The sequence below is a fragment of the Schistocerca piceifrons genome, chromosome 6 (genome assembly GCF_021461385.2).
Source record: "Schistocerca piceifrons isolate TAMUIC-IGC-003096 chromosome 6, iqSchPice1.1, whole genome shotgun sequence".
Taxonomy (NCBI): domain Eukaryota; kingdom Metazoa; phylum Arthropoda; class Insecta; order Orthoptera; family Acrididae; genus Schistocerca; species Schistocerca piceifrons.
The window spans coordinates 580,482,086-580,499,008 of NC_060143.1; the positions used below are offsets into that span (position 1 = coordinate 580,482,086).

The following is a 16,923-nucleotide window of genomic DNA, read 5'->3' on the forward strand; positions in this document are numbered from 1 at the left end:
AAACAGAACGAAGGAAAAATGACTGCCTACATGCCTTTGTACGAGCCCTAATCTCTCTTACCTTATCTTCGTGGTCTTTCCGCGAAATGTAAGTTGGCGGCAGTAAAACTGAAGTGCAGTCAGTCTCAAATGCTGGTTCTCTAAATTTCCTCAGTAGCGATTTAGGAAAAGAACGCCTCCTTTCCTCCGGAGACTCCCACCTGAGTTCCTGAAGCATTTCCGTAACACTCGCTTGATGATCAAACCTACCAGTAACAAATCTAGCAGCCCTCCTCTGAACTGCTTCTATGTCCTCCCTAAATCCGAGATGATACGGATCCCAAACGCTCGAGCAGTACTCAAGAATAGGTCGTATTAGTGTTTTATAAGCGGTCTCCGTTACACATGAAACACATCTCCCCAAAATTCTACCAATGAACCGAAGACGACTATACGCCTTCTCCACAACTGCCATTACATGCTTGTCCCACTTCATATCGCTCTGCAATGTTACGCCCAAATACTTAATCGACGTGACTGTGTGAAGCGCTACACTAGTAATGGAGTATTCGAACATTACGGGATTCTTTTTCCTATTCATCTGCATTAATTTACATTTATCTATATTTAGAGTTAGCTGCCATTCTTTACACCAATCACAAATCCTGTCCAAGTCATCTTGCATCCTCCTACAGTCACTCAACGACGACACCTTCCCGTACACCACAGAATCATCAGCAAACAGCCGCACATTGCTATCCACCCTATCCAAAAGATCAGTTATGTAGATAGAAAACAACTGCGGACCTACCACAGTTCCCTGGGGCACTCCAGATGATACCCTCGCCTCCGATGAACACTCACCATCGAGGACAACGTACAGGGTTCTATTACTTAAGAACTGGCAGCTGTGGTATATCGAGCAAACATGTGGCATCGCCGTAAGCACAGTAAATAAATTCGAAAGCCCCGGCACACATTACCGAAATCAGCCAGCAGGTTGCGACCGCGTGCAATGATGGCTCGGTACCAGCGCTCAAAGTGTTTAGCGTGAGCTCGGCTGTGCTACCAAAATGGATCCTCCCGTACCCGCGCTACGCACCAGACCTCGTTCCATGCGACTTCGACCTCATTCCACCATTGAAGAAACGATTTCGTGGAAGGCGCTTTCCAAACAGGACGGATATCCTCAAGGAATTTCGGTAACAGCTGGTACACATTGAAGGCAATGCCAATATTATTGAGCGCCTTCCCCATCGTTGACAACGCTGCGTGGATGCACTGCGGCACTATTTTGAAGGACAGCAGTTGATTCTGATTCATATTGTTCCATTTGTACTCGTGCACAATTAATTTATACACAACTCGAATGCGTGTGTTTCATTTCAACCTCTGCCGTGACCTCCTGTACTGGAACCCCACTTTACGTCGGCATCCAGGTACACACTGCGTCACCGGTGCAATGCACGGCGCGCCTTGCAGTTCCCATGTTGTCGCACACTACTGCAAGGTGTTCCGTAGCTGCCACGACTTTTGGAGTGGCCTTTGTATATTTATATCTTAGACTTTTAACATGACCTTTTGTAAGTAGGCTGTTTAAGTTTTTACGTTGGTAACGTCACGTAGCGCTCTGTATGAAAATTACTGGCTGTGCTGTGGCTGGCTGGCATTTTTGGAATATTCGCTATTGCAGTGTTGGGCAATTGGATGTGAACAGCGAGTAGCGTTGCGCGGTTGGAGGTGAGCCGCCAGCAGTGGTGGATGTGGGGAGAGAGATGGCGGAGTTTTGAGAGCGGAAGATCTGGACATGTGTCCATCAGAGACAGTAAATTTGTAAGACTGGATATCATGACTTTTGAACATTATTAAGGTAAATACATTGTTTGTTCTCTATCAAAATCTTTCATTTGCGAACTATGCCTATCAGTAGTTAGTGCCTTCAGTAGTTAGAATCTTTTATTTAGCTGGCAGTATTGGCGCTCGCTGTATTGCAGTAGTTCGAGAAACGAAGATTTTCGTGTGGTAAGTGATTCATGAAAGTTATAGGTTATTGTTAGTCAGGGCCATTCTTTTGTAGGGATTGTTGAAAGTCGATTGCGTTGCGCTAAAAGTATTGTGTGTCAGTTTAGTGTTGATCAGAATAAGTAAAGAGCGAAATGTCTGAGTACGTTTAGTTCTTCTCAGCTGTTTGAAAATCAAATAACATAAGATGGTTACCAGCACAGTTCAAAATGGTTCAAATGGCTCTGAGCACTATGGGACTTAACATCTGAGGTCATCAGTCCCCTAGAACATAGAACTACTTAAACCTAACTAACCTAAGGGCATCACACACATCCATGCCCGAGACAGGATTCGAACCTGCGACGGGAGCGGTCGTTCGGCTCCAGACTGAAGCGCCTAGAACCGCTCGGCCACTCCGGCCGGCACCAGCACAGTAATTCATTAACTTTTCTAAGGGGACGGTTCACTTTCAGCAACAGTACTCAACCACTTGTTGCTCTACGTATGTGTGGTGCATTATTGGATGTGTCTGAGTGCTTATTTTTTGTGCTTTCAGATGTTTACATGTGTGGTTGGGTGTCACTGTGTGTGTTGGCATCATTTCGATTTCTCATCTGTGTTCATCTGTACGGATGTTTTCTTCTGTACAATGTGGCTGATAATTTTTCAGTCCATTTGCTTTCACCTTTTACGCTTTCATGAATAGCACTATTTGCCGTGTGATTACTCCTCAGATGCCTGTACAACCCACACTACAGGACAGTGTGTTTAGGAGAGTTTAATTCCCCACACCACTGCCCCGTCACCACCCATACACCCCCTCCCTTCCTTCTCCCGTCTCCCCTGCCCTACTTTCTTATTCCCACCCACCACCACTCCACCAGTCACATCTTCACTACAACTCTTAACAGAACTCTTGTAATTTCGCGCATACACACACATACATCATTGAAAAAGTGCACTCAGTTTTGTTAAAAGTCGCAACACACAAAAAACGAAAACAAAAATGGAAATGATCGTATGGCATTGTTGGCCGGGAGGCCCCAAGCGGGGGAGTTCGGCCGCCGTATTGCAACAAATGAAGAGACAAGAAAACAACACTGAATGCAAAACAAATGAAGCCTTCCTCTCCGCTCCCACCACCACTTACCACCTTGCATGTTCATTGTACCTCCAGATAAAACTTTCTAAGTTCATGCGCACGCACACACACACACACACACACACACACACACACACACACACACACACACACTGAAAGTGTTGAGAAATAGGGTATCTGCAATGTAGGCAATACTTCTAACACACAACACACACACACACACACACACACACACACACACACACACACACATATGTGCACACACACACACACATATATATATATATATATATATATATATATATATATATATATATATATATACACACAAAAGAAATGAACACACAAAAACACAGCACTCAACGCAAAACAAGTCAAGCCACAGTAACATTATTGTAAAGGCACTGTGTGCAAAGTAACTGACGTGCCGCAGAGTGAAATACATTAAAAGGAAAAGTAGATTCCAAAGCCACGAAAAAACGCGAGTAAAGAGAGTGAAAACTAGCTTTTTTCCATTATCAACCTATATTGTCAATACAAGGAAAACCTGTTGTCTTCAAAATAATTAAAATGGAGCAACAGACGCCATCAGTATTGTGCACACTTCATTCGTAAGAAAAACTGTTTTGGACTCTATAAGAATCAAAAGTTAAAGATCTTATATGTAGACATTCACAGAATTACCATCGATGATGCTTTGTCAATAAAAGCAAAACACGTGTGGTACAAGACTCTGCTAATTTGAAGAATGCTTAAAACAGAAATATACTATTTAGAACATCGTTAAAGCATATATTACGTCAATGAAACCTTCTCGGGCCTCCAGCCATGTCAGGTGGTTAAAACCCCTCGAGCCTTCGAGCATCCTGTCCTCAGCCATTGTATAGCTGCGCTGCTGACTTCTACGGCTCTGCTGCTCTCTTCCTCGCCAGCAGTGGTGATGTTTGCGCCACACGCTACTCGTAGAGCATGCTTCAACCTCGCGATGGCTGAGTCCCAGGCTGTGCTGATCTACAAACTGCCATCCTCGTTGAAGGTGTTTTCAGATATTCTTCTTTCTACTCTCTTTTATGACACTATCCCAAAATCCCTTCATCCAAATAAACAAAATTCGGTGTCGATTTTCTAAAGCGTGTTCTACAACGGCTGATTTTTCAGGATAGCGAAGATGTAAGCACCTCTGGTATTCCGCCTGGCGTTGCTGTGTGGCCGACGTAGTGGCAGCCACGCTGGCATAGTATTTCCTACTCTCCAGGGCTTCTAAGCCCCACATCGTCCCCCACGAGCCTCACGAGCTGTCGTGTGTTTGCTGCGGGCCTGAACACTGGTCAGATACTGTGCCTTCTCCGGGGTCGGTTAATCTTTCCCGACACTGTGCCACAGAGAAGCAAAACCGCAGGTTTCTCGTTCTCTTCTTCAGTGGTGTTTCTCCTGCATGTCTCACCAAAGATAGCCTGTGGTACCGGACGTTAATTATAACCGTTTTCCCAGAAGACTTTTCGGAGATGTCTTAGTTCTAGTGACACATTTTCAGTTCTCATACTTTTATTTTATTATGTAAGTTTTTTGTTATTGATGTTTCTATCTGTACCTAAATAGATGCTTGTATAGAGTTTATTCCAATATCATGTTTTCATTTCTCTCGGCGTGTTTCGTTTAATTTTCAATATTTTTCGTTCTGTGGGCAATTCTTTAGGCACAGCAAACTATTACAATACCGTATACGTAATTTAAATAATCCCTAACCTAAGTAGCACTGCACATTCATATAAACAATTAAAGTTTAGAAATGGTATTGCCTTTGCAACTGAGAGAACCAGCGAATACTTTAATCCATCAATAAAGATTTTTTAAATTTCTAATCTACTGTCATTAATGCTTTAAAATAAAATAGTTTTTTTCCTTTAATAAATAAAGTCATTATATAAATATATTGTTAGTAATATTTCACATTTATACATTGCTGCTGGCAAGTAGACACAAAGTCTCATTCTGATTTCGCAGAATCGCAGGTACACCTTTATCCAAGATAGTAAAGTCCGAGAAGCAAGGGAAGAAAAGTATGACAGGTATCTCCATGTTTTACTCTGTGGCTGCTCTTTCTAGAAGTGTACCACTGTAAGAGTAATTTGAATTTACTCATGTGTTCCTGAACCATCGGAAATGTGAAGCACTTGCCTTATCAGACTCCACTGATAGTAGATGAATTTCCCTTGGTGATAAAGCATTGTCAATAAATGCCATTGCAGTCTAATTCATACACGTGAAGAAAACATAACAGACGACTGTACATAGCCATGTAAACGACACTACCGCGCAGACGACGGTCATAATTGATGGCTGCAAGCTGGCCATTTACATCTGTTTTTTATGACTAATTATCTTTACTCAAGAACTGCTCTGTGATACAGGAGTTGTTCAGGGGAAAGCTGTTTAATCTTCATTTGAAAACACTTCTGCCGTTTTGCATTTTATTTCCAAAGTTAGATTGGTAAGTTAATATTCCCAGCTCCTTAAAGAGGCAGCTGCAAATTGTGAACTTCACAAATAATTCCAATTATTTTCTTTTGCGCAAAGAACGCCTTTTCCCCACCTGAGGAGTTAGCCTACAATACTATCCAATAAGACATCAACAAATGAAAATATGCAAAATGAGTTACCTTTCTAAATTCTGTATCACGAAAGTTGGCAATTATTCTTACGGCAAATGTAGCTGAATCCGAACTTCTCACCAGGTCTCCTATAGCTTTTTTTAAAGTTTATTTCCATCAATATTAGCACCTAAGAACTTACAATTTTCTACCCTGTTCATTATTTATTCCCGGTATACAAGATTAATAGGAGGAGGATATTTTTGGCAGTTACTGGTCGAACTGCCTTTTAATCTAGTCCACTTGTGCAAGACTGTTCAGTAACTTTCAATAAAAACTTCATTTACTACCCTCTCTGCTGGTACTTCTTTGCTCAGCTTCCCAGTAATGCTTGTACCAGTTCCTGACTTAAATAAATTGTCAGATCATTAGCGAAATGAAAGAAAAGTAATTGCACCACGCTTGGACCCTATGGGTACCCAAGCTAATTTCCACCCAAGCAAATGATGTGGCATCCCTCTTTGTATCACTTGAACAGCCTAAGGTAACTTTCTGTAGTCTCTTCCTTAAACAGGAACTAAATCAAACATTTGGTGAACTTAGTAGTCCTTATAAACATAACTTCTCTAATACTATATCATGACTGACGCGATCAAATACCAACAATAAATCACAGAAGATTTCAATCGGTGAAGTCCGTATTGTGTGCTCAGTAAATGTATGTACAAACTGACTCAGTAGAATGGCCTTTTTGAAATTCGAACTGTGATTCGCTAAGTACACCATGACACTGTATCATCTCTAGCAATACGGAAAAAAAATTGATTGTACCATTGCTGTATCTACACCAGGCAAGAAATATACTCCTTGTTAGATTATCTTTTCCTGTCCAGCCGTGGGAGAACATCTGAATGTCCTCCATTACATTCGTTGCAGAGTGATTGGCTTCCTTGATACAGATGTCAGTTGATGTTTTGCAATGTATATTAAATATGATGTACAAACCATTTTCTGTTAATGGTACCTTCCAGGTAAATTAAAATACGTTTACAGCTTTTGCAGTGAATGACAGTAGATTATAGAAACAAGTGGGATTACTATTTCTCCTTGGCTACTTGAAGGAACCCCTGTCCAAGAACAGCATCCCGTGGCAGTTGTTTTTCCCTGTACCAACACAATGGTGACGTAACTGGGCACCTCAAAGCTGATGTCAACGAACGCCTTTAGTGGTACAGTCTAGGCACTATAGAGCAACAACGTGAAAAAGTATAGCAGACCTCAGGATATGGAACCATATCACCCACTGGGTGTAAAGTTACAGACAGAGGTCTGAATACAGGCATGTGCCACCCACGAAGTGGAGAGATACTCAAGGAATTTTAGGTCATCTGCATACAATATTTTAGTACAGTTAGGATAACAATACTGTATATCATTAACATAAATCAAGAAAAGAAGGGGTCCCAAGACAGAACCTTGAGGCACTCCATATTTGATATCAGTAATTTTTGATTTGTAGGACCCACTGTTTGTTTTAAGCAAGACAAATTGTTTTCGATTGCTCATACACGATTTTATTAGCTCATAGCCAGTTCCTCTGATACCCAGGTTCCACAGCTTGTCAAGTAATATGGTGATGTTGACACAATCAAAAGCTTTTTCTGGATCAAGGAACACTCCAGTTACATAGTCCTTGTTCTCTATGGCTGTTATTATTTTGTCTATTAATTGTGCTGCTGCTACTGAAGTTGACTTGTTTTTCATAAAGCCATTCTGATTTTCAAATATTAAATTATGTTGACTCAGGAATGTCATTAGTCTAGTATAAATAACTTTCTCAACTACCTTAGAAAATGCAGGTAAGATTGAGATGGGGCCATAGTTTTCAATTTTAGATTTATCACCTTTCTTGTAAATTGAGGATACTTGTGCTATCTTTAGAATATCTGGGAAACAACCCGGTGCAATTACATCATTTACTGCTGTGGCCATTGCATCAGATATGTTGTCTATGCATCTTTTCAGTGTACTGATAAACAATCCATCATAGCCTCCTGATTTTGTATTTTTTAATGACATTACTATGTTTTTGACTTCCTTGCTATTGGTTGGGGCCAAGTATATGCTTTGTTCACTCAATTCATGTAGAATTCTGGTTACAGGCAGATGTCACCCATCTGGTGCCAAAGTGTGAGCAGAGCTATGGGTTCAGGCAGTTGCCACAGACCTGATGTTGACATACAAGTCGAGATCTGGGTCTGAGCATGTAGCATGTGAAGCCTATCTTGTATACAGGTATAGGCAGATGTCTGGGTTGGATATGTGTCACCTACATGATGGAGAGCTACAGGGAGACATCTTAAGTCCAGTCACATGTCTGTCACATGATGTAGTTGTACCTGCATACATCTCCAACTAACACAACTCACCCATATAGTGTAGAGCTAGAGGGAGATGTCAGTCTCTTGGGAGCAGGCATCTGTCACTCAGTTGATATGGTGGTAACGGTGGATATCAGGATTTGGGTGTACGTTATACACCTTATATTAAGCTATGGGCTCACAGTCTTCAACGTAGTGTAGAAGTGCAGGCAGAAATTTGGGTCTCAGCACATTCATCCACTTGGTGTATAACATCTTGGTCCAACATGTGTCACCTACCTGTTGTACAGGCAAACAACTTTATTTGGGCATAGAGGTACAGGTTCTGGGAAGATGCACCAACGTGTTATAGAGGTACAAGTGGAGGTCTGTACCTGGGCACATATCATTCACCAGATGTCTTGGCGAAGTTACATATGACTTATCTGTTGTGGAAATTGGAGCATGGTCTGTCTGACTCACCAGTGTGACTCAGCTGGTGTGGAGATGCATATAAAAACCTGGACCTAGGTACTAACAAGTGTGACTCACCTGGTGTAGAGGTACAGGTGGATGTCTGGGTCAGGGCAGGCGTCACGGTCGCCGCCTCTGCGCCACACGCAGTCCCGGAAGGTGAACTCGTCCGTGGAGTTGAGGCCGAGCAGCAGCGCCTGCTCCAGGGCGCCCATCCACTCGGCTGCGACACAGGAAGAGGGCGAGTCAGGGACACTTCACACTGCTCTGCTGACAGCTGAACTCAAACACCGAGCGTGTCCAACATACCGTACTATTTGAAAGCCAACTGCTGCTCACTGAAGAAACCGAGCCCAAGTTTTATGCCCCTTTGGAGCAGAATCATGTATCCAGTTCAACATGACTGGTACCGCGTCGAACAAACTGATATTGACTTAATGCGGACTGATTGCTGTGTACATTAAGACAAACTCGCGGTGGAAAACTGTACTGTGTATCAGTTGACAATCCCACACTCTTTAACAGTCAAAAGTGAGTGAGTTAAAGCAGGTATGTGACGAGTAATCCCCATGACATTAGTCGCTGCAGCTGTCCACAGTTCCGATCGCGATACTGCATCCATGAAGGAAAGCGCCGCACACACTGAGCGCCGACTAGATCAGCTGAAGGTTACACGGTGTGCAGAGACTCTACAGTACACAACTCCACGTATCAAGGCAGGTGGTCAGTACAACTGTGTAAGCATTACATTAAAGGGACGAGTTGCAGTGTTTGTCTCGCGACTTTCTTAACATTTTATGAAGAATGAGGAAAACGTGCAGCTTCTATACTGTTATATTTGCAAAGTTCAGATTTGGTGGATTAAATCCGATTCGTGATCTCTATCAGTATCCACAATATTCGAAGATCTGAAGCCATTGTTACCAAGAATTTTGTTCATTTCATGTACACTCCTGGAAATTGAAATAAGAACACCGTGAATTCATTGTCCCAGGAAGGGGAAACTTTATTGACACATTCCTGGGGTCAGATACATCACATGATCACACTGACAGAACCACAGGCACATAGACACAGGCAACAGAGTATGCACAATGTCGGCACTAGTACAGTGTATATCCACCTTTCGCAGCAATGCAGGCTGCTATTCTCCCATGGAGACGATCGTAGAGATGCTGGATTTAGTCCTGTGGAACGGCTTGCCATGCCATTTCCACCTGGCGCCTCAGTTGGACCAGCGTTCGTGCTGGACGTGCAGACCGCGTGAGACGACGCTTCATCCAGTCCCAAGCATGCTCAATGGGGGACAGATCCGGAGATCTTGCTGGCCAGGGTAGTTGACTTACACCTTCTAGAGCACGTTGGGTGGCACGGGATACATGCGGACGTGCATTGTCCTGTTGGAACAGCAAGTTCCCTTGCCGGTCTAGGAATGGTAGAACGATGGGTTCGATGACGGTTTGGATGTACCGTGCACTATTCAGTGTCCCCTCGACGATCACCAGTGGTGTACGGCCAGTGTAGGAGATCGCTCCCCACACCATGATGGCGGGTGTTGGCCCTGTGTGCCTCGGTCGTATGAAGTCCTGATTGTGGCGCTCACCTGCACGGCGCCAAACACGCATACGACCATCATTGGCACCAAGGCAGAAGCGACTCTCATCGCTGAAGACGACACATCTCCATTCGTCCCTCCATTCACGCCTGTCGCGACACCACTGGAGGCGGGCTGCACGATGTTGGGGCGTGAGCGGAAGACGGCCTAACGGTGTGCGGGACCGTAGCCCAGCTTCATGGAGACGGTTGCGAATGGTCCTCGCCGATACCCCAGGAGCAACAGTGTCCCTAATTTGCTGGGAAGTGGCGGTGCGGTCCCCTACGGCACTGCGTAGGATCCTACGTTCTTGGCGTGCATCCGTGCGTCGCTGCGGTCCGGTCCCAGGTCGACGGGCACGTGCACCTTCCGCCGACCACTGGCGACAACATCGATGTACTGTGGAGACCTCACGCCCCACGTGTTGAGCAATTCGGCGGTACGTCCACCCGGCCTCCCGCATGCCCACTATACGCCCTCGCTCAAAGTCCGTCAACTGCACACACGGTTCACGTCCACGCTGTCGCGGCATGCTACCAGTGTTAAAGACTGCGATGGAGCTCCGTATGCCACGGCAAACTGGCTGACACTGACGGCGGCGGTGCACAAATGCTGCGCAGCTAGCGCCATTCGACGGCCAACACCGCGGTTCCTGGTGTGTCCGCTGTGCCGTGCGTGTGATCATTGCTTGTACAGCCCTCTCGCAGTGTCCGGAGCAAGTATGGTGGGTCTGACACACCGGTGTCAATGTGTTCTTTTTTCCATTTCCAGGAGTGTACACACTGTCAGTTTCCAAACTCAAATTTAAGGGAACAATGAAAGAATGTGTTCTCACATTTTTTACAGCAAGTATACCTTTCATAATGAATAACATAGTACTTTATTCTATCTTATTTTGAATGAACAATGTGAAAACGTAACTTGCTATACGAGTTTAGGGTAATGGTGTGACACGGTTCTCCTCTGCAGGCCCTTGTTCGCACATTTCGTCATCCACATCTGTATCAACATTTTCAGTTACGAGTTATAGTGCTGCAGACGAATGTCTTTTGACCACTGCGCACCAAAATGCTCTTTGAACGTCAGCCACCTTTGGCTCTGCTGCAGGATTGCCAATTGGCAATGGGTTTGGGTGCACAGAAGCCCATTTTCTGCATTTGTTTAGGATATGCTCATCGAGGTTCTTTCCTCGCTTCATCTGGACTACGGTGTGCATCGGTTCCCCTAATTTCCATCTTGGCTGTCAAAACACTCACTGAGCCGTTTCTTCTTTTCCAACCCCTTCATTTGCTGCCACCTTTCTAGGCAGCATGAATTTCCCTTAGGTTCCTATCTATTATCGCTGACGCGGAGTCTTGAAAACACGCCAGAGTGTGTGTATTCAAATGGTTCAAATGGCTCTGAACACTATAGCACTTAACTTCTGAGGTCATCAGTCCCCTAGAACTTAGAACTGCTTAAACCTAACTAACGTAGGGACATAACACACATCCATGCCCGAGGCAGGATTATGACCTGCGACAGTAGCGGTCTCGCGGTACCAGACTGTAGCGACTAGAACCGCTCGGCCACTCCGGCCGGCTAGAGTGTGTGGAATTGAGTAGTGTGTGGGCACGTGGCGAGAGGGCAGTGCTTGGCCCGTTGGCATTGTTGTGCGGAGACTGGTTACTTCCGAATGTGTCGTTAGTGGCTGTATAGCAGTTTTCACGACGGCCTTTAATGTGCATCAGCTGAATTTCCCTTATGTCCATGCTGTGCGCTTTTGGATGCTGGCGTTTTGCATTGAGCTGCAATTATATAATGACGACTTCTTGACGTAGCAGTGGTTAGTATCTCTCACGCTGTGATACGCCCGCCTCTGTAACTCTCGCTTTAGGGATCTCAAAAAATTTTTCGCCTGTAGTAATTATTGCTAACCACAATTGGTCAGTTCGAATTTGATCCATTTAATGCTTGCTGCTTCTTCCACCACGTGTAACGGTGGCTGCTTTCCATTGTTTGAAGATTTGCTTTATTGTTACTTCAAAAAAAAAAAAAGTAAGTTCAAATGTGTGTGAAATCTTATAGGACTTAACTGCTAAGGTCATCAGTCCCTAAGCTTACACAATGCTTAACCTAAATCATCCTAAGGACAAACACACACACAAATGCCAGAGGGAAGACTCGAATCTCCGCCGGGACCAGCCGCACAGTTTACTGTTACTTGTTTACGCCACAAGCTGTCTGGTACTTCAAATCTGGTGGCTTTAACATTAGCGTTATTTTCCTGCGAGTGCCGTCAGACCTTAGTGTTAAATGAAATTGGGTATTTAGTGCTGTTAAATTGCTCATAAGCTCTGTGGCAAATCTAGTTTATTAAATGGTTGTTTTTTTTTAACACCTTGGGATATTTTCTCAGATTTGTTATTTAATCTTTCAATTACTTTAAGGAAATTTGTAGAACTAATATACGCTGTTCAAAATGCGTTTTAGCTCGTTCTGAAATCCAAGTACCATAGTAGAGAGCCTTACTTGTAAATGCTAGCAATTTAGTGCCTCCTCCTAGGGTTAAGCTGCTGTTTCTCATAGAGTTTTCCGTTTGGTGCAAACAAGCGTGACTGTGTAGCCTAAGTGACTTACTGACTGTTTTTGTACTTGAATCCTTCTGAGATAATGATGTCACCCTATTCAGTTGAGTTGTTTTGGGGGAGATGTTTATTACGCCATCATTTTGCCGTTTTATGTTACTAACCTGTGCTTCCTCCGTGCAATTTTGAGTAACGCTACTATTTGCTCATTATGGCAAGATTTGGAGTTTTTATCCCATTAAGTTATTAAAGCTTGGGCAAATTATATTTTCTTAATTTGTATCTTTTAGCTCATGTTTCACCTGAGTGGTATTTTTTAACAGCTCCTAATTTCACGAGTTACCGGTCCACTCTTTGGGGTGGCACTCGAAACGGGGACCTCTTGCTCTTACGCACTTGCACGGTGTTTTTTGGGAGTGTTAGTGGCTGCCCGACGTTACCTTAGTGGAGCTGTTTGCACTAGGAGCGTTAAGTTTGTTTATCCTACACTCTTATTTACAAGCTCTTATATTAATATTTTCCGCCAAATATTTTACATCTCTCCTGAAATGGATAATATTAGCTGATTTATGAATAACCTTCAGATTTTCTGAATCAGATCATTTCAACCTGTGTTTATTGTGCCAATATTTGGAAACTTTCAACTTACTTTCTCTACTGGTCAATACTTTGAGATGTTTTTCAAATTATTTTGCTATCACTTCTGTACTGTATTCATCTCATGCACGTAAAAGGAAATCTTGTTGGATCGTAACTGTTGGCACTTAACTTTCACGGTTGGCCGGTTTTGAAAATTGACTTGTGGTTTCGTAATTAGTAATCACAGCTGCAAATGTCCCTTCCAAAGGGTAATCTGATTAATACTGAAATTAATTTAAATGTTTATAATTAAATTTTCCTGAGTCTCACCTTGATCTAAGATAATGATGGAGCCTGCAGAAATGAATTTAAATTTGTGACACGCCTGGGACTTGAACGTGGGTGTCCATGGATAGCAGGCAGAAACGCTAGCCTTACAGCACAATAGCACAACAGCACTATAGTTAACATTGCTGCACCAAGTGCCCAAGTCCAGTACCCTTCCTAACACAGACTTCACTTCTTCAACTTATTTCCCCCTTCTTAGATGGCCACTGCTGATGGGACTCTGCGGCACTGGAATAGCACCGCAGCATTGGGTGTAATGGGGAAATTCTGGACCTTAAGTGTAGGTGATCTGTAGATCTTATAATTAAATTTTTCTCGAGACATTTGAATCTCATCTACGATAACGATGGAAGCTCAAGAAATGAATTAAAGTCTGTGCCCATGCCAGAACTTGAACCCTAGGCCTCCTTGCATACTAGGCAGGAATGCTAGCCATCACACCACAGCAGCACTATAGCTAGCAACGCAGCACTTAAGTATGCCGTGCAGCGCTGTTACGTACAGTGCCGTGCTAGTGTAATGGCTGCTATTCCTGCCTAGTAAGCGAGCGGCCTGGCTGTACCAGAAATTCAGTACTTCAGCTTCCTTCATTATCATAAATTTAAGTTTTGTTTTAAAATCCCTTTAAGAGCATAAGTAGCGATTTGTTCGTAAAGTTTTGGGAGAGTAATTCTTTTAATTATTCCAAGGCCAAATTACTTTAATTCAGAAATTGTCATTTTGCATTTATTACTGATTTGTTGCTTGTGGTTCGGGCCCTTTGATCAGTGGGTTAAACTAATTATTTCTAAAAAGGAAAAAAAAAAGAAAAATAGTCTTGCAGCTTATTCTTTGGCATGGTTTACATTGTATACGGTTTAGTTAGTATAATGTATTCTGTAAATAAATGTAAACTCTCAAAGGAAAAAAGATCCACTTATCGTGGGACCACCCTTCCTAGTGATCTTCTCCTTTCTCATCTTATACAACGTGGTCCATTGATAGTGACCGGGCCAAATATCTCACGAAATAAGCATCAAACGAAAAAACTACAAAGAACGAAACTCGTCTAGCTTGAAGGGGGAAACCAGTTGGTTGGCCCGCTAGATGGCGCTGCCATAGGTCAAACGGATATCAACTGCGCTTTTTTAAATAGGAACCCCCATTTTTTATTACATATACGTGTAGTACGTAAAGAAATATCAATGTTTTAGTTGGACCACTTTTTTCGCTTTGTGATAGATGGCGCTGTAATAGTCACATACGTATACCTACGTGGTATCGCGTAACATTCCGCCAGTGCGGACGGTATTTGCTTCGTGATACATTACCCGTGTTAGAATGGACCGTTTACCAATTGCGGAAAAGGTTGATATCGTGTTGATGTATGGCTATTGTGATCAAAATGCCCAACGGGCGTGTGCTATGTATGCTTCTCGGTATCCTGGACGACATCATCCAAGTGTCCGGACCGTTCGCCGGATAGTTACGTTATTTAAGGAAACAGGAAGTGTTCAGCCACATTTTAAACGTCAACCACGACCTGCAACAAATGATGATGCCCAAGTAGGTGTTTTACCTGCCGTCGCGGCTAATCCGCACATCAGTAGCAGACAAATTGCGCGATAATCGGGAATCTCAAAAATGACGGCGTTGAGAATGCTACATCAACATCGATTGCACGCGCACCATATTTCTATCCACAAGGAATTGAATGGCGACGACTTTGAACGTCGTGTACAGCTCTGCCACTGGACACAAGAGAAATTGCGGGACGATGTCAGAATTTTTGCACGCGTTCTATTTAGCGACGAAGCGTAATTCGCCAACAGCGGTAACGTAAATCGGCATAATATGCACCACTGGACAACGGAAAATCCACGATGGCTGCGACAAGTGGAACATCAGCGACCTTGGCGGGTTAACGTATAGTGCGGCATTATGGGAGGAAGGATAATTGGCCCCCATTTTATCGATGGCAATCTAAATGGTGCAAATGTATGCTGATTTCCTACCGATGTTACTACAAGATGTTTCACTGCATGACAGAATGGCGATGTACTTCTAACGTGATGGATGTCCGGCACATAGCTCGCGTGCTGTTGAAGCGGTACTGAGTAGCATATTTCATGAAAGGTGGATTCGTCGTCGAAGCACCATACCATGGCCCGCACGTTCACCGGATCTGACGTCCCCGGATTTCTTTCTGTGGGGAAAGTTGAAGGATATTTGCTATCGCGATCCACGGACACCGCCTGACAACATGCGTCAGCGCATTGTCAATGCATGTGCGAACATTACGGAAGGCGAAATACTCGCTGTTGAGAGGAATGTCGTTACACGTATTGCCAAATGCATTGAGGTTAACGGACTTCATTTTGAGCAATTTTTGCTTTAATGTGGTATTTACAGATAATGACGCTGTAACAGCATGCGTTCTCAGAAATGATAAGTTCACAAAGGTTGTTGTTGTTGTGGTCTTCAGTCCTGAGACTGGTTTGATGCAGCTCTCCATGCTACTCTATCCTGTGCAAGCTTTTTCATCTCCCAGTACCTACTGCAACCTACATCCTTCTGAATCTGCTTAGTGTATTCATCTCTTGGTCTCCCCCTACGATTTTTACCCTCCACGCTGCCCTCCAATACTAAATTGGTGATCCCTTGATGCCTCAGAACATGTCCTACCAACCGATCCCTTCTTCTGGTCAGGTTGTGCCACAAACTTCTCTTCTCCCCAATCCTATTCAATACTTCCTCATTAGTTATGTGATCTACCCATCTAATCTTCAGCATTCTTCTGTAGCACCACATTTCGAAAGCTTCTATTCTCTTAATGTCCAAACTATTTATCGTCCATGTTTCACTTCCATACATGGCTACACTCCATACGAATACTTTCAGAAATGACTTCCTCACACTTAAATCAATACTGGATGTTAACAAATTTCTCTTCTTCAGAAACGCTTTCCTTGCCATTGCCAGCCTACATTTTATATCCTCTCTACTTCGACCATCATCAGTTATTTTGCTCCCCAAATAGCAAAACTCCTTTACTACTTTAAGTGCCTCATTTCCTAATCTAATTCCCTCAGCATCACCCGACTTAATTAGACTACATTCCATTATCCTTGTTTTGCTTTTGTTGATGTTCATCTTATATCCTCCTTTCAAGACACTGTCCATTCCATTCAACTGCTCTTCCAAGTCCTTTGCTGTCTCTGACAGAATTACAATGTCATCGGCGAACCTCAAAGTTTTTATTTCTTCTCCATGAATTTTAATACCTACTCCGAATTTTTCTTTTGTTTCCTTTACTGCTTGCTCAATATACAGATTGAACAACATC

At 43.4% G+C, this 16,923-nt stretch overlaps 1 protein-coding gene across 1 annotated transcript in view; it reads right to left on the minus strand.

Moving 5' to 3' along the window:
• LOC124803469 (phospholipase A1-like) overlaps positions 1-16,923 on the minus strand; it is a 181,393-nt gene that overhangs the window by 127,649 nt on the left and 36,821 nt on the right. Inside the window, exon 2 of the mRNA XM_047264660.1 lies at positions 8,589-8,733. Within this exon, the coding sequence (XP_047120616.1) occupies positions 8,589-8,733 (145 nt within the window). The remainder of the gene's footprint in view (positions 1-8,588; positions 8,734-16,923) is intronic.